The sequence below is a fragment of the Scyliorhinus canicula genome, chromosome 11 (assembly GCF_902713615.1).
Source record: "Scyliorhinus canicula chromosome 11, sScyCan1.1, whole genome shotgun sequence".
Classification (NCBI taxonomy): domain Eukaryota; kingdom Metazoa; phylum Chordata; class Chondrichthyes; order Carcharhiniformes; family Scyliorhinidae; genus Scyliorhinus; species Scyliorhinus canicula.
Window position 1 is genome coordinate 148,578,667 of NC_052156.1, and position 23,702 is coordinate 148,602,368.

Below are 23,702 nucleotides of genomic sequence, written 5' to 3' on the forward strand. Positions count from 1 at the left end.
GCGTGGCCAATCCACCTAGTCGGCACACCTCGGCGCCATGAGGCAGCAGGGCTAACCCACTGCGCCACCCTAAGAATGCGCAATTATGAGGACAAGTTTAAATGAAGACAAGTGATCAAAATAGAATGAGGAATTGTATGACTAAAACGTGGACGAAGCTCCGCCTGCATATCCGCACCAACATTCCCACCCTCTTCCCCTGATGACTAATGTCGGTCACTACTTTGTGTGACTAGAATATATCACGGAAAAGTGATCAAATAATTTGCTGGTTGTTGCACTTCATATTCAGTTTGCAAACACAGCATTAGACATGCTAAATATAGAAAGCAACAGGCACGAGGGCACAGTACAGAAAAACAAAGCCTGCAAGATTGCTTGGGGGACGGGGATAAAAAAAGAGAAGGTTTGACGCAAGAAGTACAATTGGATAAGAGTTGGTGATCCACAATACTAGAGAACTAGACCAAAAATAAACAATTGCAAATCAAATAGAGCACAAATCAGAACTTAGTCGAATAAACGGACATATTCTTTATTTAAAAAAAGACTTTATTGAGAATTAGAATTCAATTCAAAGCAGACAGGCAAACATTTTTACACAAATAAAATATACTAATGTAGACATATCAAAAACATGCTATTTACTGACACTTGAAGTACAGTGCGAGTGACAGTTCAGACCTGCCTTATGGCCACAGGCAGCAAAACTATGTTTAAATGGAGTTGTGAAAAATATAAAGCAAACATGTGCTGAATATCCCAGTGATGCACTGCAACTGATTAATCTCTAAGATTACACCTTCCCTGTCACATGATAAAAGCAGCAGTCCAATTTACAGATGTGCATCTGCCCTTCTCACCCAGCACGTGATGCACACCAGTTAGATCGAGTGGTTCTCTCTATTTTAGTTTTTGCTGCTTAAGTGGTGGTTTTTCCTGGGACTTTTTTGTTAAAGTTTACAGGCAATAGTTGCCCAGCATCTTTCCCATGTAACCTGAGTTAGCTACAGGGATTCAGCGTTGGCAGCTATTCAACTCTGGAGATATGACATCTCAGTCCAAACTAATTCTGACAGTATAAATTGCTTTATGCATCGGGTGGTTACAAACAGAAATCTCTATAATTCACTGATCTAGATTATAAAAAAAGGTTTGTAACCACTAACCTAGATTAAATTATTTTAAAAAAGGACACTTACAAAATCTAGATGTATTCATTTTCACCACCATGGCAGGGAGGTTGGCAAAGTTGCACAGGGTTCTGAGGGTAGGGCATGATGTTTCAGTGTACCAAAATCATGGTGCTGTTGTTATACAATTAGAATGATAAACTATAAAATTACTAACCCAAATTAAGTACTACAGTTCTAGGCATTCTTTTGAAACCCCCAGTTAGATGTCATCCAAGTTTCTTCTAGGTATCTGTTAGTCCAGCCTATAATTCACTCACAGGTATCCTTTTCACCTACACAAACCCCTCGATTAGATTCCAGTCTGTAACTGGATGTTACTGCCTTCAGAATTTTTGAACTGTCATACAATGCAATTTGTGAGAAGAAATCCAATGTTTGCTGAAGGAAAGACTCCGATGTCTCGTTAGACCTGGGCAGGGACGGGCAGAACAGAAGGGAAGGAACCGGCCTTACAGCAGAGGCTCAACTTCACCCAAAATGTCCATTAAGATTGTCATTAGGTATTGGAGAATAATTATGCTCTGGTAGTTATGCAATCAGCTCAATGTGAAGTGAAATGGGGACAATTACATGTCACCAGGAGCCAAAACTGAAAAGCAGACAAACGACGTTCAACTGTCAAACACCGATTCAGATTTGAATTCAACATTTGACATCTTGTGCAACTTCTAGCACGTTCTCCTGCCATTAATGCTTTGTCTTGTGACCTACACATGTTGCAATCTCTCCTAGCAAGCTCCCACCAATCACTGACCTTCTAACTTACAGTATATAGTCCATCACATTTCTCCCTCTAGCACTGAAGAGTCATACAAACTCAAAAACGTAACTCTTTATCTCCGTACAGATACTCCCAGATCTGTTGCGTCTTTCCAGCATTTCAGTTTTGACATTACTGAATAGGGCCAGGGAAGAATACAATAACTGCATAGTTGGAGATCATGAACTTCATTTTCCTTCAAGAATTAACATGGCGACTGTATCCAATGCTCCGAATTGGGCACTGACTGGTGGGCATCAGTGAGTCCTCAGTGTCACAGACCAATTGGCCTGTTTTGGTGCTGTCATTTCGATGTAATCAAAGTCAGAAACTAGGAAGAGAACACATGGAAGACAGGCAAAGCACTGCAGCATACATTTAAAAAAGCATTGCTCATTAGTGGTACAACAAATAAGGAAAGCAAGGAAGTGATGGATCTTTAACTCAAATCAACGAGAGAGAGATCAGTCAATATTTTGGATGCAAGGGTTACTGACCAACAGATCTCACTGGGGAAAGCTGTTGCTTTCAATTGCTGGCTGATGTATGGGTTGCAGAGGCAAGCAAAAAATCCTAACGCGTCAGAGCTGTATTCGGAAAAAAGTCAGACTATGGCTATTCCTAATATGGTGTGCAGCTTGACACACCAAAGATACCAAGAATTTTAAGCACATGCCTCTGCAGCCTGCAGGCTAACCACACCTGCATTGTTGGTGTGAGTTTAATTTCTAACGCACACATTAAAGGAAGCCACACTAAAAGCGGTGCAGGAGCTTTGATGTTTCCTTTCCTCATTCCCCCACAAATGACTGTTAGTTGTAAACACAAGTGGAAGAATTCACAAGACTTATGGCTCGTTTCCCAAATCTTACACAGCGACACCATGTGCTTTGAACACCAAGTTAGCCGAATGCAAATCATAACCCCATCAAAAATCTAGTCAGAAGCACCATTGATATAAGCCAACTTTTGTTTCCAGCTCAAATGAAAGGGCGTCCACACAAAACATTGATTGTTTCTTTCTACATAGAAGCTGTCTGGTCTGCGGTCTGTTGAGTGTTTCCAGCGTTTTGTTTCTCGTCAAACTAAGTGAACTGCACAGTACGTTCACCATGTGCACATAAATGCATTAAACTAAAACAAAAATCAACTACACGCCTCTATTTGTGTACAAATATAACACTGAATTTACTTAGTGACTGGATGCAGGTGCTTTTTAATAGTATGTAACTTCTGTGATTGTTTATATTAAATCTCTCCAAATATACATTTTCTCCTCAAAAGATAGGATGGTAAATATAGGACCACAAAATGACCTGTAAAGTTACAGGGCAATATTTCATGTTAACCGTGGACACAAGTTACAATTCTCAAGAGGGCTGCCTGCTTGGTTTAATGATCAGCAGAATGGAGCACCTGCCCCATTCCACTGAGGTTAATTTGCTTTAAAATAACTGGCACTTGGACCAAGAACATAGTTCACTGTTTATGTCTGAACTCAGTTACACTTTAATCTACAGAAGGCAGCACGAGGCCAGTGAAAGGCTCGAGAGTTGGTACCAAAAAAGATTTATACTGTTTAACAATGTGATCACTGTTATATTGAATTCATTGTGCCTTCAAGGAGGGAGCCCTATGGTGGTTTGTGACCGGGGCAGAGACTGTATCATTGGAATACAAGCATCTTGATAGCTAATACATGGTCTATGTGATTGCCTCGGCAGGGAAATGACACAATGGCTCTGGCTCAGGCAGTTGGTGGGAAACAGGGTGAGAAGTCGTGGTGCTCCAGCCATCGTGGAGGTATGGAGCAGGCTCATGGACCAGCTAGTCTTTTCCGGCCTTCAGTTTCATACATGTTAATAGGTTGATTCTACTCCCTGTCACGTTGTTTGTGGCAGTACATTACAGGATTGCAGAATGCTGTACAACATAAATTTAACAGTGGCCAAGGTAATTTACTGAGGGTGTATCTGCTTCCCAGCGTTTGTGTATTATCACATACTTGAGCCCCAAAATGGCAATTGTACAAATACGCCTGCTAAGATATGAAACAAGGCGATCAGATCTAAAAACACTTCCATAAATCGAAGCATTTCTCAATTTTATGCATAAGTATTTGCTTTGGACTGCTACAAACCAGGCCTTGGACTTCCGCAAGTTAAGTAGACTTTGCATGGGATTAGAAGTTCTGAAGTCATCCAAAGGAGGAAAAAAAATACAAAAATAAATGTAGTTAGGTTCTACACATACATGGGAAGTAAATATATATCAGTAATTACACATCACTTTGCAGGCACAAGATAGCTGTTCATTTCAGCCACCAACTCTCCTCTGCTTCCAAATACAGCTCGGTTAACAACCTGAGAACAGAACACCGCGTTAAACAGCAACTTGTAAAAAATAAATTATCCCTTCTTCATTGGAATGGATTCTGGTTTGTTCTCTGCAGTAGTTCTCTACATACTTAGAACTCATCATGCCGTACTAAGGCTTCTCCGAAGTCTGTGGCCTGGCTCCCCACAAACAGGTCATACTTTTTGACTATTTCTTCTTTTGAGAGTTTTCCATCCTAGAACAAAAAGGGAGGCAAACAGTTACATAGGAGCCACGTATTCACAGTAGAACAGCTTTTCAGAACAAGGAACGGACATTAGAATATCAATCTTATCTCTTTGATACATCAATCTCATCCAGTCCCTTTTCCCTGGAAATGCATTCAATTATCTCTTGAACTCATCGAATTCTCCCCTTCAATTATCTCTTGAACTCATCGAATTCTCCCCTTCAATGCCTTTCCCTTAACTTATTCTACAGTTTCCCTTCAAGGTGAAAAGGTGCTTGCTCAACACCGACTCTTGAATACGTTCCGAATGTTTAAAACTGCTCTTTAAAAATGGTATTTGAGCTGTCAATATAATTAGCCTATTGTGTCAATTCCTCCCCCCACCTTAATTTTGCAGAAGAAAATCACAGTTCACCCCACTCCTTTGTAAAAAGAATAAAATAAAATTTTTATTACTTTATCAGAGTTACAAAGCCAGAGCTCAGAGTGTGGACAGGGGCAAACCCCTAATCCAGCTCCAAAAACCAATTCAAATTGAATCCAATTCATGGTCCCCACAAGAGAGACGTACTAGATCCAGGCATTACACCCCAATCCTCCCATCTAGTTTGCACTCAACTGGTCAACTCAGCAGATCTCCTATTCCACGCAGTATTTCTTGGAAAAACCTAGTTGGCTAGGGTTTCCAAGCTCCTGGAATATCCCCAGTGGTCATATTTAAACTAAAACAGTGACGGTCATGGAAGGTGCCAATGCCCAATCATGCCTTCAGCTGCTGCCTAACCAGAGGCACTTCAGGTGAGACTAAGAACCCGGCCTGATTTTTCTGGCTCTCCCCCATTGCTGCTCCATCCAAGTAGTGTGATCAGCCCATTCTGGGACAAAACTTGCAGTTCTCATTTCTTAACGCTTGCCACTCCTTCTCATCCAATTAAACTACCCCTTAAAGCCTAACTCAGATATTAGGACATGTTACCATAAGCTTGATTATTATGGTTTGGTGTTCGATTTTATCCATTCATGTGAAACATTTTGGTCCTCCTCCAAATTGGTGCCGTTTAAATGCAAATTATTAGCCAGTGTGAGCCACATAAGGGGATTTTAGAAGAAGTGGGAGAGGTAGATGAACAATTCTAGAGCCTAGGCCTTAAGCTGCTACAAGCTCAGCCAGCAATGGAGGATTGATGGAAATTGTATGAAGACTAAATATTTAAATAAATATTTATAGTCCAATAAACAACGTGCACAGCTCACCTTGTTTTCATCAGATTCATAGACAAGATGGCGGGACTCTGCTTCAGCATGGTCATAATCAGCTGGCAAGATCCAATCTTTGGTTTCATCCGCGTCCATTTTGCCATCTTTGTTGCGGTCTCTGAACTCGGTGAACTGCTCACGTTCGGTTTTGACCCATTCTGGCTCATGGCCATCACTGTCCGCAGTGTACATGTCACCTGAAAAGTGAGGGGTGGTCAGACATGTACACAACTTTGCCCATGGATCTTCTTGATGCCTAACCCTAGTTAGCAGAACCATTTTTGTCTAATCATGTTGATACAGCATGAAGTGTATCAAACTGAAAACTTGGTTCAGATTCTGTTAAACAGCCAACATACAGCTCCTCCTCCATATTGTCGGTTGACACTGCCCCGCCCTCCCCACACGTGATAAAGGGACAACTCAATAATGCTATCCACATCATTCAATCTCAGCTAGATACTGAACGTAGATGAAATTTCCAAGCCCAATCCACAATTGGTGACTCAGTAACAGACCTTCTACACCACAATTAAATTGTTAAATGCTCAATCAGTTCATTGCAAATCAATCTCTCCTTACTCTTTGATCAACATCACAAAAAGAGATCTTGTCAATATCACATTGATCTGAGCATGCTGTTCACAAATTGGCTGCTGTGTTCCCAATAATGGAACAATGACATAATTAAAGTACTTAATTGGCTGTAAACCATTTGAAATCTCGTGGTTGTGAAAGATGCTATGTAAATGTAACTTCTTCCACCTCCTAGGGTAATTGCACCATTCAAACAATACAGCACAGGAACAGGCCCATCAGCCCTCCAAGTATGTACCAGTCATGATACTAACCTTGGCCAAACTCCCAGCACTTGTGCCATATCCCCCTATACCCATCCTGTCCAAGTATTTGTCAAGATTCCTTTTGAACGCCGTTAATGTATCCGCTTCCACAACCTCCCCTTGCAACGCGTTCCAGGCACTCACCTCCCTTTGTGTAAAAAACCTGCTTTGCACATCTCCTCTGAACTTTGCCCCACGGACCTTAAACCTATGCCCCCTGGTGACTGAACCCTCCACCCTGGAAAGAGTACCTGCCCATCCACTGTATCCATGCCCCTCAATGTTGTAGACCTCGCTCAGGTCGCCCCTCAATCTGTCGTTCTAATGAAAACAGTCCAAATCTATTCAGCCGCTCTGCATAGCTAACACCCTCCAGATCAGGCAACATCCTGGTAAATCTCCTCTGCACCCAAACAATTACTCACCCTTGATTCACTCTACCTCACCCCATATCTCACCTCTCCTTCCTCTCCATAGTCCTCTGAACCAATCTCACCCACAAGTTTGAATTTTCTGTGCAGCTCACATTTTGTTTACAGCACCAAGATAGTGATAGATAATGTGATAGACACTGCAGCCCTTAGCTTTTGGGGCTTCTGGTAATATTGACCAATCCACCTCTTCATGAGCCACCCCAGTTCATCCCTCAGTAGTCTGATTTACTGTGCAAGTTCTCTTGAGATGCTGCCACAGTAGCTTGTATGAATCTTTAGCGTAGCCAATTCACCTACCCTGCACACATTTGGGTTGTGGGGCGAGACACCCGCAGACACAGGGAGAATGTGCAAACCCCACATGGATAGGGGCTAGGATTGAACCCGGGTATTCGATGCCATGAGGCAGCAGTGCTAACCACTGCACCATCATCTCCTATCAGATGCAATATTATACTCAATTTCTAAATATTTTTCCAACCCCTGATCTACTTACCAATATACTCCTCCAGATCAATGAAGCCATCTCCATTCTTATCAATGTCTTCCATGGTTTCCTGCCAGAGAAACAATTGTTAATTTCCACTTAAAGTTGAAACCATAGAAGGTAATATATCTCAGAATACATAGTTCTGCTTGCTGGTCAAAGGCTGGTCTGGACAAGTTCACAGTATAGTGAGCCAGATCCAGCTGTCCAAAAAGTGTTTTTAATAATGTGCCATGCATCAATTATGAGTAAAATTTAAAATACTTGAACATTTTGGCTAAGTGCTCCATTGGCAGTGTGGTGCTTGTGCATTGGTCTATTCCTGCATTCGAAGGCTGACCTCCAATTGAACCAGCTGACCTGAAATCTGACACAACTCAGTCCAGAGGCTAATGAAGGATAATTTTGAAAATCCAACCAAGAAAAAGCTAGATTTAAATTTTTTTTAAAGTACTCAATTAGTTTTTTTCCAAATTAAGGGGCAATTTAATGTGGCCAATCCACCTACCCTGCACATCTTTGGGTTGTGGGAGTGAGACCCACACAGACATGGGGAGAATGTGCAACCACCAATGGACAGTGACTTGCGGCGGGATCACATCTAGGTCCTCGGTGTCATGACGACCCAGTGTTGTTGAAGAGAGAGCACTTTTGTATGGCTTGTCTTTTGGGATCAGCCAAAAAGTGATGTTTCCTGGTTGCAAAGGCGCCTCATGACCAATGAAAATATATCACAATTCCCAATACACTGGCTTGACCAGCTGCATAGTTTCAAGAAGCCACAGTTGAGTCTACACTTCGAACCCCTAAACCCATCCCTCATCAGATTCATTCACTTCTTCCGTAGTTGTGTATTGGTGCATTACATAATTGAAGTCACAATAGTACATGAGAGAAAGAAATACAGAGAAAAAAAAGTGAAAGATATGCTTATAGGGTTAGATGAAGCAGAGTAGAAGGGATCTTGGGTACAGCATGAACCAGCATAGACTAGTTGCACTGTGTGCAATAAATACTATGCAACTATTGTTAAGTTAGAGCTGGGAGAAAACATTGCACCATTGATGCACTGACCAGCACAACAATGTCCTTCATGTGGTCATATTCCTCTGGGTGTAGAAAGGCAGTGAACTCCTCTTTTGTGGCAAACATGTCACTATTCTGGTCAGCCCTTTTGAACCGACGCTGATCTCTTGCCATCATCTGTTTGTAGTTGTAGCCATCGTCAGCATCCACATCATCTGCAAAGAACAAACAGGTGGGGAAGGAGGGCATGAGGGGACAATTATTAACAGGTTGGAAACAGAGCAAGTGATTGGAGAGAATGTCGGGCTCCAGATAAAAGTTCAGTTACTGGCAGTGACCGACTGCTAAGCAGTCTTGCCTTTGTTGCTATCCTACAAGCAGAAATCGCTGCACAGAACAGGACTTTGCACTGTCAAGTTATTTCCGTACGCAATAAAAGGAAAACCATATAATTCTTTTAATAGGGACTACTGCAGTTGGTGGTTTTCCACAATTCCATGGTACTAGCCCAGTAGTTAACTTTTGTTCCATTTATATAAAAAATGGACTCAACTGGGCTCAAGAAGAGTTGGTTTTGTCTTTGGTCCATGTTAGTTAGCCAACATCAGAACAGTAATTGGCCTCAATGACAATGGGGAAAAGGAAGATGATGGGAAAAAAGTTTACACTTCTACCCACCGAGACCAATGCTTTTTTTGGGCGGGGGGGAATCTACCAAGATTTGAACTGACAAGTTGAGTTTTTGTTGTGACAGTGGTCACTTAACATAAGACAACAATTTACCCTAGTCATACACTTGAATGTTCACGCCCTTCATGATGGAACAGTAAATAAGTGATTGCTTGTGCATCCGTGTGCGGATTCCCGCACATTCCTGCATGCTAATCCCCAAATGCAATTTCTTTTAGTACAAGAAAAGTGTTCAATTTTAGGGAACATAATGCAGAACAAAGATTGATAAATTTAACGTTCTAAATAGTAGACTGCAGGAATACAATGCCTATAATTCAATCCAAAACTACAACACAAGGCACTTTTTCATGAGATTCACCAATACAATTCACCTACCGTCAATGAGCAGAAGCCCAAGTTAGAATATTTAGCTGCACAGCCCTTACATCTGCCACTCACAGCACATGTGCAGTAATAGCAAGTCAACATTTTCTCAAATAAATAACTACACAAGTTACAGTTTTTTGAAAAGACTACATTTATTCAGAAGATTCCCCCACCCTCCTCCATTATATGCACTTATAAACTGGCTATGCATGTTAATGTAGCCAATCAACACTACATCTGCTGATCAGAGAAGACAATGCTTTAACAGATAAATGCTCTCTTTGCATAATCAATGCTGTTGTTCCGATAGAAGTCACAGTTTCACAACTTTCTGCTGGGGGTAGAAGGATTTACACAATTCTAGATACAAGGGAATAAGGGATATGACGTTAATGGGGGAAGGTATAGCTGAAGTAAAAGATCAGCAGGATATTTCTTTACGTTGCAGCAAGCTCAAAACAGCTGGCTTTTGCTTTTAGGCTGAATAAGCTGAAACTCCTTCAACTTAGTCCAACTTCAAGAAGCCAACTCAACCCTGTTGACAGTTCAAGTCCTGAAGTGGGACTTGAACCCAGGACATCTGGCTCAGAGACCGGGACGCTCCCCACCGCATCACAAGACCTCTTGTGGTAGTGGGTAGAAGTGTGGAAAAGTCTGGACTGAAAGGGGGAAAAAAGGAGAAAGAATAAAAAGAGAAAATAAAGAGACCCCCACCCCCCCAAAAAAAAAAATCAGCTGTGATGGAGATCATGAATGCAATTTTTCTGATGGCATGGACCTTGACTGCTAAATTTACTGACCTCCACAAGGGTAGATTAGAAGTTGAAGTCTCCAGTAATGCCAGGAACATCAGCAGTCCTAGATATTGAGTCACTCCTATAACCCACAGCAGGGTATTTAGCACCGAAATTCCTCCTTCCGTTGACTGCCATTGACCCCTTCCCCTTTATTATTTGCATGCAGCTCACGTCTCCCCCGCTGCTGCTCCTTACCCAGGTAGTAGCCGTATGTTACGTTTCTGTATTCCTCCCAGGAGACAAGCCCATCCTGGTTACTGTCGAAATCTGGCCACTGGCGCCCAACATTTTCGAAGATGTACCTCTTCTGAGCCCGCTTTATCCAGGCCTTCAGCTCTGCCTCCGTCACAAATCCGTCCTTATCCTCATCTATTTTATCTACTATCATTCTACAAAGAGACAAAAATGTGCAGATGGCAGGGTCAGACTCAGAACCTTAAAGGGATGTCAAAACAACCTACCTAACAGGGACCCATAGGTCGCATTTTTGTACTCTTCCCAGGACACAAGGCCATCGCTGTCTAGATCATGACCTTTCCACTGACGGTCGACATCCTCGTATGTCCAACGCTTTTGTGCAAATTTAATCCATTGCTTAAGCTCCTCCTCTGTGACAAACCCATCCTTGTCTTCATCGATTTTATCTACAATTTTTCTGTTGGAGAGTCAGAAAACCCGGGAAAGATTAGGAAAGGAGCTTGGAAAAGCTAACAATCAGCATTTTCATGCTCAACGTAGGCGATTCTGGAGCATTTTACAGAAACTGATATTTCTGTGCAGTGCACACGTCTATTTACTTTGCTATTCTCGTCACCTTACATTTCAAGATGAGGGTATGGCAATTTATGGATAAGAGACAATAGAATTCGAGTTACGGATTTAAGGGAAGGCCAGACAGAATGGCGTCGACATCAAAAGGATCCTTGTTAAATTATATTTAAGAGTACGATCTGCATCTCTTCTTTTTAGCACCCTTTAATATTTAAAAAATTGCCTTTCTTAAAAACCGTAAAAGTCTACGGTGCAGGCATTGCAGGAAGGATTCCTCCAACACCTCATCCAAGTGGCTATTCTTCACGGGTGCCCATTTGCTTGACTAAAGGGAGTTTTTTTTTTTTTTTTTTTTAAAGGGCGGGGTGAAGACAAACAACCAGGGTCACCACATGCAAATCCTACCTTCACCAAAAAACAATACACTTTCCATTCTAGACTGTTTGCTTATCAATCGTGGCCAATTTTCTTCAATTCTCCAACACAGGTAAACAGACCAGTTGTAATGCCCCCAGTGCTCCCCATCAGCCAACTGTATAAACAAGGGAGTGCCTGAAAAGAAAACTCCTCGTCTTTCAGTAACTACCAGGAAAACGAGATTTGCACAATTAGTCAAATTTCAACTCCATTAGAAGAATGAAACCAATCTATCCAGTAAATATTTACAACCTATTATTCAAAAAGTCTGATTGCTGGAGTGGGGAAAATATTCGAATAGCGCAGGTTTGCTTAATTGGAGAGTTATTTTTAAAACCGTTACACAAACAGGGACCTGGTTTGGGATAACTTGATGCCATGCTTCAGTTCATAGTAAATATTTGTTGTGATACTGCACATTGCAGCATTACTTTTGGACGGTACTGACAAATGGATACATTTCTTAAGAACGATAGGGTATTACAAGAAAATGAAGGCTGCGCTTGTTGCCAATGCCACACAGTCGCAGTCTTGAGCGTTCTCTAGTTTTACAGCCATCACTACCTGACAGTGGAAAGTGGATATAGTCACCTCCCACAAAATGAATTTGATTACTGCTGCTATCAATTTAATCTCCATTTAAATCACAATACATCCAGTCTGTATGCGAGGTGGTTTGAGTAAGGCAACCACGCAGTACCGGTTTACCATGAATTTCAAACTTACTCTACCTGAAATCTCGGCTTTTTCTAAGAGACATGGGTAAATCTGAAACGAGCCTTTGGATTCTTGGGCTGGATCGCTTCTTTTCTTGGAGCTGCTTTCACTTTGTGCTGGGCCTTTCATTAAAAAAAAAAGCATTCTGGCAGGGTGGGTGCAAAGTGGTATCTGCATGGACCAGTGCGCATGTGCAGACAGCCATTTTGCATTGGCAGGTGACAGCAGAAAATAAATGGCCAAGATCCATTGTGGGACATCAATAAACAGAGGTTAATATCTCTTATGTTCCAAGCCCATCTTGGGCCTCCAGCTTAACTGAATTTCTTTCTTTTTTTTTTTTAAAATATAAATTTAGAATACCCAATTCATTTTTTTTCCCAATTAAGGGGCAATTGAATGTGGCCAATTTACCTACCCTGCACGTTTTTGGGTTGTGAGGGCGAAACCCACGCAAATACGGGGAGACTGTCCAAACTCCACACGGACAGTGACCCAGAGCCGGGATCGAACCTGGGACCTCGGTGCCGTGAGGCAGCAATGCTAACCACTGCACCACCGTGCTGCCCTAGCTTAACTGAACTTCTATTGACGAGGAGATGAACAACTCATTCTCAGCAGAACATTCCATGGCACTTCACTAACAGACTCACAAAAAGTAGAGGTAGGAAGGGAATTAGGAGGCGGGGGTTAATTGAACTAGATTTCTAATGAGGTTTTTAAGCAACAATGGGTGGCGGAAGGAACTGCTCTGCCACTGATGGCTGGTTGGGGTGGGTCAACTTTAGATCAGAAAAATTGTGATGTAGGGCTCTGTGTAGAAAAACAAAAATGTAAATATGAGAATTTTAAGTCATGCCTCGAGGGACACGGAACTTGCAACGTCAGAAAATCAAAGGCTGCTTTTTGCAGACAGAAACGAAATGATCAAGTACTGATTTAAATAAAAAAGGTTCAAGTCACAAACTTCAGAACAAGGCCATGCGCTGCAAGGAAGCAAATGAAAGCAGGACATTCAGTTTCAACTTCAGAATGCCAGCGAACAAAACCAGTTTTTAAATGTGTCCCACTGATTCACTGTTATACAATGAGCTCAAAAAGAGTTACTCAGTTTGCATGTATTTTCATCACATTCACTTGCAGAAGAAAAGGAGACTTCACCCCGAGCAACCTTAAGGTTAGCACACTCACCTGAGGATCCGATATATTTCATTCTCAGATGGGTCATTAAACAGCCAGTTTGGAAGGATAGAATGTTATAATGGACTGCAGGGTGTTCTTGTGTATCTGAACTGGACATAGCTGCCCACCCATCATTTGACAAAAACCCTATCAAGATCACAAACCAACTCAGAAAATAATCTCCATTCTACTTTGATAAAAAAAATATTCCAAATGAACTGCCTTTCTTCTTCAACTCTCAGGTTATAGTTTCCTGACAGAGAGCAACTCCCTGCAGATGGGCAACTGTGAGTAGATTTACCATCTGACAATGTGACCCAGGGAAATGAGGTACATTGGAGGCAAAACATAGCTGAAAATGTAGCACTGCGTTACCCAGCTCCCCTTGCCTGCACCCCTCCTGAAACATTGGACATTGAAATGGTGCTGAAGGGCAGGCTGAAATTCAACACATTTTCCATATCACTCATTAATTCTGCAGTTTGTTGATCAAATTATCATTAATATAAATTCAAGGCCCTAAAGCCCCATTCTGGAGGGAAGGTCAAAGCAGCCAGGAAGGGCAAAGCACAATCAAACCCACAATTGTGGCAGAGGGAGTAGTAATGAATCCCAGTAACAGCTTTTATAAACTACATGTTTCAGAGAACAGTCAATACAACAGAATGAAGAGTAGCCAAATGACCTAGTTGTTCATGTTTCTGTAGAGGAAGGCAGCAACTGAATTGTTGTAATCCTGGTCTCAAGTTTTAAAAAAATAATCAACCCCGATTTGAAATTTCTAATCCTACTTCTGTCAACAATCAACGAGTATCATCTATTTTAACTGGGAGGATGGAGCACCCATTACTCAGAAATAGGCCACCACTTTGACGCATTCAGGAGGACCCTGTTCATTTATAATGGTATAGAGCACACTCTATACCATTATAGAGCTCCCACATATCTAGTGGTCAAGATCCAAACTCAGAATACAGCATTTGTAGTTCCAAATTAAAGCTAATCATGTGTGAGTGAGAGGAAAGTCTGGGCAACTGTACAACTTTTGTAATGCAAACCATTATATTTTCTGACATGTTATTACGCACCCAAGCCTGTCTTTGCTCTCCTCAGGAGTGAGCTGGTCAAATGTCTTTGCCTCCTCAGCTCCAAGGAAGGCATCATGGTCGTATTCAAAGTTCTCAGAGTCATCGTGCACCTTGTCACTCAGCTCCTTCTCATGGAAGGCACGATCCTTCTTTTCAGTGGGCTTGCTTAGAGCATAAACACCACACACGGTCAGGTACAGAACCAACTTTGTTAAACCCATCATGTCGGTCGTCTTTCTGAAAGAAAATAAGAGTATTAAAGCCCCCAAAAGCTGTTGTGTGAATGCACATGTGGTGCTGGACACAAACAAAAAAGAGAAATAAAGTGAAGCATTTTCATTGCTTTAGAATTTAGGAAAAAAAAGGAAACGTGCTGGAATTCAAGTTTACCGAGGCACTTGAGAAAAATGTTGGCATTTAAAGGTCAGATGTAAAGGTTGGCATTTAAAGGCAGCACGGAGGCATTGTGGATAGCACAATCGCTTCACAGCTCCAGGGTCCCAGGTTCGATTCCGGCTTGGGTCACTGTCTGTGCGGAGTCTACACATCCTCCCAGTGTGTGCATGGGTTTCCTCCGGGTGCTCCGGTTTCCTCCCACAGTCACAAAGATGTGCAGGTTAGGTGGATTGGCCATGATAAATTGCCCTTAGTGTCCAAAATTGTCCTTAGTGTTGGGTGGGGTTACTGGGTGATGGGGATAGGGTGGAGGTGTTGACCTTAGGTAGGGTGCTCTTTACAAGAGCCGGTGCAGACTCGATGGGCCGAATGGCCTCCTTCTGCACTGTAAATTCTATGATTCTATGTTTTGTAAGAGCATCGATTAAGGCAATTGAATTGCCTTATTATTTTGCCAGCTCTTCCTCTGGAGGTAGCCAAACAAGCCATGCCTGTGCCACCAGTGATCTTGTAGTTGATTTACTTCTTTCACTGATCTTTGAATGAATGTTCTGGCAACTAACAACGGGTTCCTTCTGTTCCTGATTGAAATCTCGTAACAAACACTTGCTACAAAACTTGCACGTGGGTGATAGTCATGGCCAGAATCCAATTTAGGCTGTAATGTCTCCTATGTTGGCGATGTGCTACAGGGCACTGGCATCTACGGGCACTACATGCCACATGAGACTAGGAGAAAATTGCAGGGTGGAAAAACGCTGGGCATCAAAACTCGTCAGCTTAGGCTGATGTTTCAGTGCTGCAACATTGAACATCTGCTGAAGTGGATTCAAAAAGATTTGATGGTTCTAACTGAAGAGGAACTGGGATGCTCTCCATGTGTTCTTGCCAACATTTATCCCTCCATCAACACCAAAAAATAAATTAACTGGTCATTTATCTCATGCTCCATGAACATTGGCTGCAACTTTTCGCTACCATTTCCCTATCAGTGACTGCACTTCAAAGATCAAAACATAAACTGTGGAAAGCTTTAAATGTCCAGTGGACAAGTGGACATTTAATACAATGCAAGTCATTTCTGTCGTAAACAAAATTATCCAAAGTTGTAGATTTTAAAACTTAATTTCCTTAATTATCTTATTTTAAATAAATTTAGAGTACCCAATTCATTTTTACCAATTAAGGGACAATTTAGCGTGGCCAATCCACCTACTCTGCACATCTTTGGATTGTGGGGTGAAACCCACAAACCAAGGGAGAATGCCCAAACTCCACACGGACAGTGACCCAGAATTGAACCTGGGACCTCAGCGATATGAAACAGCAGTGCTAACCACTGTGCCAGCATGCTGCCCTCTTAATTATCTTTTTGCAGTTTGCACTGCTGCCTCACAGCACCAGGGACCAGGTTTGATCCCAGCCTTGGGCGACTGTGGAGTTTTCACATTCTCTCAGTGTCTGCTGAGGTTCCCTCCCAAACAGTCCAAAAATGTGCAGGTTAGGTGGATTGGTCTTGATCGGGCCCAGGTAGAGTTCTCTTTCGGAGGGGCGGCACATACTCAATGGGCCAAATGGCCTCCTTCAGCTCAGTAGGCTTCCTATGGATCAGTGTCCTTGTTGTAAACGTCATTTTAGTCACACTAAATTATATATTTTGTTAGACATTACCACAATAACACAGTCCAGATTAAGAAAAAAATCAAATGGGGCGGCATGGTGGCGCAGTGATTAGCACTGCTGCTTATAGCGCCATGGACCCGGATTCGATCCCAGCCCCGGGGCTCTGTCCATTATGAGTTTGCACATTCTCCCAGTGTCTGCGTGGGTCTCACCCTCACGACCCAAAAGATGTGCAGGTTAGGTGGATTGGCCACGCTAAATTTCCCCTTAATTGGAAAAAAATTGGGTACTCTAAATTTATTTAAAGAAAAAATCAAATATCATTGCCACAACTTTCCAATTCTTCACTTCACATACAGAACTTCAGATGCAGGAAAATCACCATTTTTTAAAAAATGGACAAAAGCCTAAATCTAACTGGATTTGCAAAATGACTAACAGAAAACCAGGGATGCTGGGTTATGAATTCTCAGCTAGTATAAAAAAGGTGGAAAAGATGCATAACCCCATACCAATTACTGTTCAGAATTCACCAGGGTACAACACTATGCCAAACATAGCCATAAAAGGTCTACTAGCTAGGTTTTAAATAACCTTCCCAACAGCATCTGCATATTCCGGTCCTGCCATAAAAAAAACTATTTCCTCAGTTTGCATCATATGCATTTTTTGAACTGTTGCCATTTCTTTGCAACTCTTATACAGATTGCCTCATTTTCAGGTCCATGCACATGCCTCCCTGATCTCACAACACGGATGGTTCTTTATTGCGCTGGCTGGCCTACTCCATCCACTCTTTACACATATGCTGGGTATATAAACATGTAACTAACACAATGTTCCAGCATCTTGGGATATCTTGATTAAGCATCAAGCTAGTAGTGTGTATGGAAGTTCACACCTCACCAATAAACTGCAGTGCAGCTTCACACAACACAGCTCTCCATGCACTCTCCTACATTATGTTGTTAAGTTGTTCCTACACTCTCCTACATTATGTCTCCAAGTTTTTTCCAATGCATAAACCACTGCCTGTCATACAGTTCACAATGCTCAACAAATCCAAGCTTTGACATTCCTATGTACCTTTGAAGCGGAGATCAATCTCAAAACATTCACCATTGTGTTTCATTAGAAGATTGGGGTGGGGCCGACGTCAGAAAGCACATCTTCTACTTGGAGATGGGACATTAGTCACCTTTGCTACACAAGTGGCTACTCTTCAAGGGTACCTCATTGGCTTTAGGATGGCCTGAGATCATGAAAGGCACAATATAATCGCAAGTCCTTTTTTATTACATCCAATTATAAGATCAAAAGTGGATTCATTTCAGACTTAGAGCACAATTACTTGCAACTCAATACTGTACCACTTTTGGTGACAAACCACAAAAGTATTGAAACTTTCACAAGTCTTATCAGATATCCCTGAGAAAGATAAATTTCTCTATCGCATTATGGAGTTGTATAAGCTTGCAATTATGTGCAAGTACAAACATTGCATTTATCCCCATGTCAAATGGGGCAGCAGGGAGAGATTACAGATACCAACACACACAAAAACACTGATCAATAGGAAATCAGATCCACATGACAAGGTGAGAACTCCTTTCCAGACATGCTAACTGAAATCACCTCACTCTTTCCTTAACTATTCACAGCCTTGAAGGCACCAAATCTGACAACTCAAAAATGGTAATTCTTCATAGTACGAGTCCACTTCTGGTTATGCGTCTATGCTCATAGTCAACATCAAACATCGCAGGGAAATACAATACTGTACCATCCCATTTCACACCTCTCAGAAGGAGGAACCTGGCTAGTATTCCTCTCCCTAATTCAAGACTGCGGACCAATTGTTACACCCTGGTAGAGAACAGGCAGCTGAGTACAGGATCAAATCTGGGACGGACCTAGCTAGTAGGCAGACTTAATTCCACACTGGAGTGCTCAAACACAAATTGGGGGTAGAATTCAAATGGCCCCTTGGCCAAGAGGAAAAAAAAAAGAGGGGATAAATGTGGCATTTAAAGTTTAATTAACTCAAGGAATGCCTCATGGCAGCACGGGTGCACTGTGTGCTCACAACGCCAAGGACCCAGCCCACTGTCCGTGTGGAGTTTGCACATTCTCCCCATGTCTGCGTGGGTCTCACCTGCGCAACCCAAAAAGATGCGCAGGGTAGGTGAATTGGCTATGTTAAATTGCCCCTTGATTGTGAAAAAAAAGAATTGGGTACTATAAATTTATTTTTAAAAAGTCATGGAATTCCTTGATTGGCCACATCATTGCTTTTAATAAATACATTTTACCCACCCCACCACACAATCTATAATTAGTCTGGTCTCAGCTCCAAAAACAATTCAGAGGGAGTAAATCAAAATCTTCTGGACAAGATATTAAACATAGGTCCCATTTGCTCACTTAAGTGGGCATAACGCTACTGAAAAACGGAGAGATTCCTCATGTTCTGGCCAATATCCAAACCTCAAATCCCTCAACAAATTAATTGATCAATTAGTTCATTGCTGTTAATATAGTGTCTTGCTTTTGACAAATCAGTCATTCCCTCACGACAATAACGACACATCAGGAATGTATTTCTTTGGAACAACCCATGGTTGTGAAAAACATGAGCTTTTTTTCCCCCCAGTAGCAAAAAATATTATATTGCCCAACTTGGAAAGTAGAAACATAGAATGCAACAAAAAAAAAACACCCAACCATTCTGGCTGAGATTTTATTTCCCCTGCTTCTGACCCAACATCAAAAGTGGAGGAATCCAATGGCCAAGTACAAAAGGTCAACCCTACTACACATTCTCAGAAGGCAGAACTTGCCCAATGATCCCTCTGGTCTAAGTGAATTGGGTAACTGTGTTGCAATGTTGAACAATTAACGGTTTACATAAAATTTATCTCCAATGGAAAATTAAAACAAGCAATGAAACTTAAACGACGAAAATTCAACAGCTACATAATTTCTGTAATCATTAAATTGAAATCTTGCTCCTTTTGAAAAAGAAACACCCTATAATATAGCTAGATTGCCAAATATCTTCCAGTTAATTGGACATCTAATGAGTATATTAATCCTGAGCATTAAACCATCAATTACAATCAAATTAAAAAGGTAACTAGTACATTAATCCTTGAGTAAAGCATCAATCACATTGAACAACGTTACCAGCTCTCTCGCCCCCTTCTCCTGATCACTCTCTCTGAAGGGGTCTCCCGGAAATTGCCCACCCCTGCACCGAAACGGAAATGAGCCCGTTCCTATTAGCCAATCGGCGCTCGCCCCCTGTGTTCCCGCCTCTCTCCGGGCGCCACATCGGTCAGCCCCCATTGGTGGGTTACCGCGCGGGCTGCCATTGGCCGCAAACCGCCACGTCGCGCGCCTCGTTGTCTGGCAACGTGGGTAAGGCGCGTGAGTCCCAACGTGCGCGCCGGCGACGTTACGTCAGTCATTGGGACAATGGTCGGGTGGCCCTGGGAGACGGCGGGGATGGGCGGGGCTGGGCGGGGCCTCCCCTCTCCCCTCTCCCCTCTCCCCTCTCCCAGTCCCCTCCCCCTCCTCTCTCCCATCCCTCTTCCCACGCCTTAGATGGAGGCGACATCCGGGGCCTGAAAAGTGACCAATGAAGATTGTGAGGCAACTTTATTTATTTTAAAACCTATTATAAACAAATTGTTTTATTTAGCAGCGTGTGGCATAGCCGAGTCATTGGTGTACTGTTGGAAAATTGCAATTACAGAGGCAAAAAGAGAAAATGCTGGGCAACCTCAGCAGGTTTGACAGCATCTGTGGAGAGAGAAGGGAGCTAATGGGCACAATCTGTGGTAGGGAGTGGTCAATGCTGGGTGTTTCCCGACAGCTGACCCGCAAGAGTCACCAATATCTAATGTTAGTTATGATGTGGAGATGCCGTCGTTGGACTGGGGTGAGCACAGTAAGAAGTCTTACAACACCAGGTTAAAGTCCAACAGGTTTGTTTCAAACACGAGCTTTCGGAGCGCAGCTCCTTCCTCAGGTGAATGGTGAGGTATGTTCCAGAAACATTTATATAGACAAAGTCAGAGATGCTGGACAATGCTTGAAAACCGCACTGACCTCCTCAGAAGACAAACGCGGGACACCACTGACAGAGTACCCTTCGTCGTCCAGTACTTTCCTGGGGCGGAGAAACTACGACATCTTCTTCGCAGCCTTCAACACATCATCAATGAAGATGAACATCTTGCCAAGGTCATCCCCACACCCCCACTACTGGCCTTCAAACAACCGCGCAACCTCAAACAAACCATTGTTTGCAGCAAATTACCCAGCCTTCAGAACAGCGACCACAACACCACACAACCCTGCCAGGGCAATCTCTGCAAGACATACCAGATCATCGACTTGGATACCACCATTACACGTGGTAACACCACCCACCAGGTACGCGGCACATACTCGTGCGACTCGACCAATGTAGTCTACCTCTTACGCTGCAGGAAAGGATGTCCTGAAGCGTGGTACATTGGCGAGACCATGCAGACACTGCGACAACGAATGAACGGGCATCGTGCGACAATCACCAGGCAGGAATGTTCCCTTCCAGTCGGGGAACACTTCAGCAGTCAAGGGCATTCAGCCTCTGATCTCCGGGTAAGCGTTCTCCAAGGCGGTCTTCAGGACACGCGACAACGCAGAATTGCCGAGCAAAAACTTATAGCTAAGTTCCGCATGCATGAGTGCGGCCTCAACAGGGATCTTGGATTCATGCCGCATTACATCCACCCCCCACCATCTGGCCTGGACTTGCAAAATTCCACCAACTGTTCTGGCTTGAGACAATTCACACCTCTTTAACCTGTGATTATCCCTCTCCCTGGATCTGTAATGATTTGATTACCTGCAAATGCTCGCATTCCAAGCATTGTCCAGCATCTCTGACTTTGTCTATATAAATGTTTCTGGAACATACCTCTCCATTCACCTGAGGAAGGAGCTGTGCTCCAAAAGCTCGTGTTTGAAACAAACCTGTTGGACTTTAACCTGGTGTTGTAAGACTTCTTAATGTTAATTAGGCCACTTAATGGAGCCCCATGGGTTTCACGCTGCAAATGACTGTCCCGCCGACTGATTCGCTGGTCCCGCACTTGGCAGCTCCCTGCTAACGAGGGGGAGCAGCACTTAAACCTATCCTGCAGAGCAAACCCCGGACAGCATGCAGCCATGCCACCAAGGAGACCAGCTTGGCGATTCGGAGATGCCGACCTGGCCTGACTAATGGACACAGTGGAGTCAAGATGGGACACCCTGTTAGCCCGAGGGGGACGGCGGTTCAGCCACAGGTCAGCCAGTGCTGCTTGGAAGGCAGTGGCTAGGGCCATCAGTTCTGGGTGCGTAACGAGGAGGACCAGTACCCAGTGCTGCAACTGGGTTGCACAGCTGGGTTGGCACTGGTCCTGCCTGACAGCCTGGGGGTGGGGGAGGGATAGGGGGGGGGAAGGGATAGGGAGGAGGAAGAGGGCCTCCCCAACGATCCTGCGGCAGCCCTCCCAGCACAAAACTGCATCATACCCCAGCATACTCCACTCATGACTAGCGTTGGTGCCCACGCCTGAACCCATGAAGCCTGTGGCTCACAATGCGCCCTTTGTGTCTCTGCAGAAGAAGTTGGCCCACAACAGATGGGAGAGGGTGCAGACAGGTGGTGGGGTGCCAGATCTCAGGTTCTCAGGTGGCTGAGGACAGATCCGTCACCAATGTCGAGATTGGCCTGCACCACAGAAGTGAGGATCCACCGGCCCCCAAATGACCTGTGACATGTGAGTTCTTAATGCGAGCACGAGGATCCTTCCTTCCCACTGATCACATGTCAATATACAAGGCAAGAGAGTGATGATAACCTGCTGTGAGCCGAGCTCTTGTGCTCCTCCATCTATGCCATAATCGGACTGCTGTTTGCCTGCTGAGTGTGCATCACCTGCATATGGTATGTCTTGGAGCGGGGGGATGGCGGAGGGCAAAAGGATGGGGGAGGGGGTGACGCAGGTGGGCCCACAGTGTGGAATAACATGATGGGTTGGAGCTGCTCCCATTACGGTTATACACTATCCGGGAGGTAGCATGCCCGGCCTGCTGGCACTTGTACTAAACCAGGCATTTTCAAAGTGGGTGTCGCGACTCCTGGGCGAGTGTTGAGAGGGTCGTGGAGCCAGCCATCGCGGCGTTCCCGATCGCGGGAGTTGACGTGCAACAGCAGCAGCAGCTGGCTTTTAACAATGCCGGCTGCGAGCGGCTTTAAAATTGGCTAACAAAATGCAGGTGCACTGCGCATACGACCTGGGAATGTTAGGACCTGAACCTGGGTTCAAAGTGCGATCACGGCATGGCGGCGGCTGACTGTGTGGTGATCACAGTTGATGAACAAGGCTGTGACCTTGATCGGTTTTGCATCCCTAAACATTACTCAAATGATTTGGAGAGAGTATGTATTCCTCATGGTTTAATCATGGACAGAACTGAATGTTTGGCAAGGGATATAATGAAAGCCATGGAAAAACATCACATTGTCGTCCCCTGTGTACCGAAGGGTGGCTATAAATTTTTTGCTGACCTTTTAGACTACATTAAAGCATGGAATCGAAACAGTGACCAGTCAATCCAAATGACGGTGGACTTCATCCGCTTGAAGAATTACTGTAATGCTTAGTCAACTGGGAGAGAGTTTACGAACTGATGTACGAAATGCACGCTTACCTCTCTGGCTGATTCGTTTGCTGATGAAACTTGGACACTAACTATGTCTTATCTTGCAGACACCGTTTCAATTCTAAATGAGCTGAACCTCAAATTGCAAGGGAAGGGTGATGATTGCTTTCAGCACTGTGAAGAAATTGCAGTTTTCCAAAAGTCATTGAAAGTTTGGCAATTGCGAGTGCAAAGCCAAAATTACTACATGTTCCCCACACTGCTACAACACATCGAAGAAAACAGCATTAGTAAGGAAACTGTAAATGGACTGGCAAGCCTGAATCCAAATGAAGCTGACTGAACTTCTGTGCCTCACCTTTGATAGCACATTAAAAACACA

The 23,702-nt window shown here is 43.4% G+C and overlaps 1 protein-coding gene across 5 annotated transcripts; it reads right to left on the reverse strand.

Moving 5' to 3' along the window:
• Window positions 1-523: 523 nt before the first annotated feature.
• Window positions 524-19,955, reverse strand: LOC119973489 (calumenin-like). Of its 5 annotated transcripts, none has more exons than XM_038811715.1 (7): window positions 19,805-19,955; window positions 14,600-14,832; window positions 10,620-10,813; window positions 8,617-8,783; window positions 7,552-7,612; window positions 5,777-5,976; window positions 524-4,528 (listed from the first exon to the last, which is right to left on the reverse strand). In XM_038811715.1, exons 2-7 carry the CDS (start codon window positions 14,821-14,823, stop codon window positions 4,424-4,426), a joined length of 951 nt encoding a protein of 316 aa, XP_038667643.1. In that variant the 5' UTR covers window positions 14,824-14,832; window positions 19,805-19,955; the 3' UTR covers window positions 524-4,423. The 5 variants fall into 5 exon arrangements, with proteins under 5 accessions (XP_038667643.1, XP_038667645.1, XP_038667646.1 ...); XM_038811717.1 differs by having other exon boundaries at window positions 14,600-14,836; window positions 19,805-19,909; XM_038811718.1 differs by having other exon boundaries at window positions 14,600-14,836; window positions 19,790-19,845.
• Window positions 19,956-23,702: the final 3,747 nt, after the last annotated feature.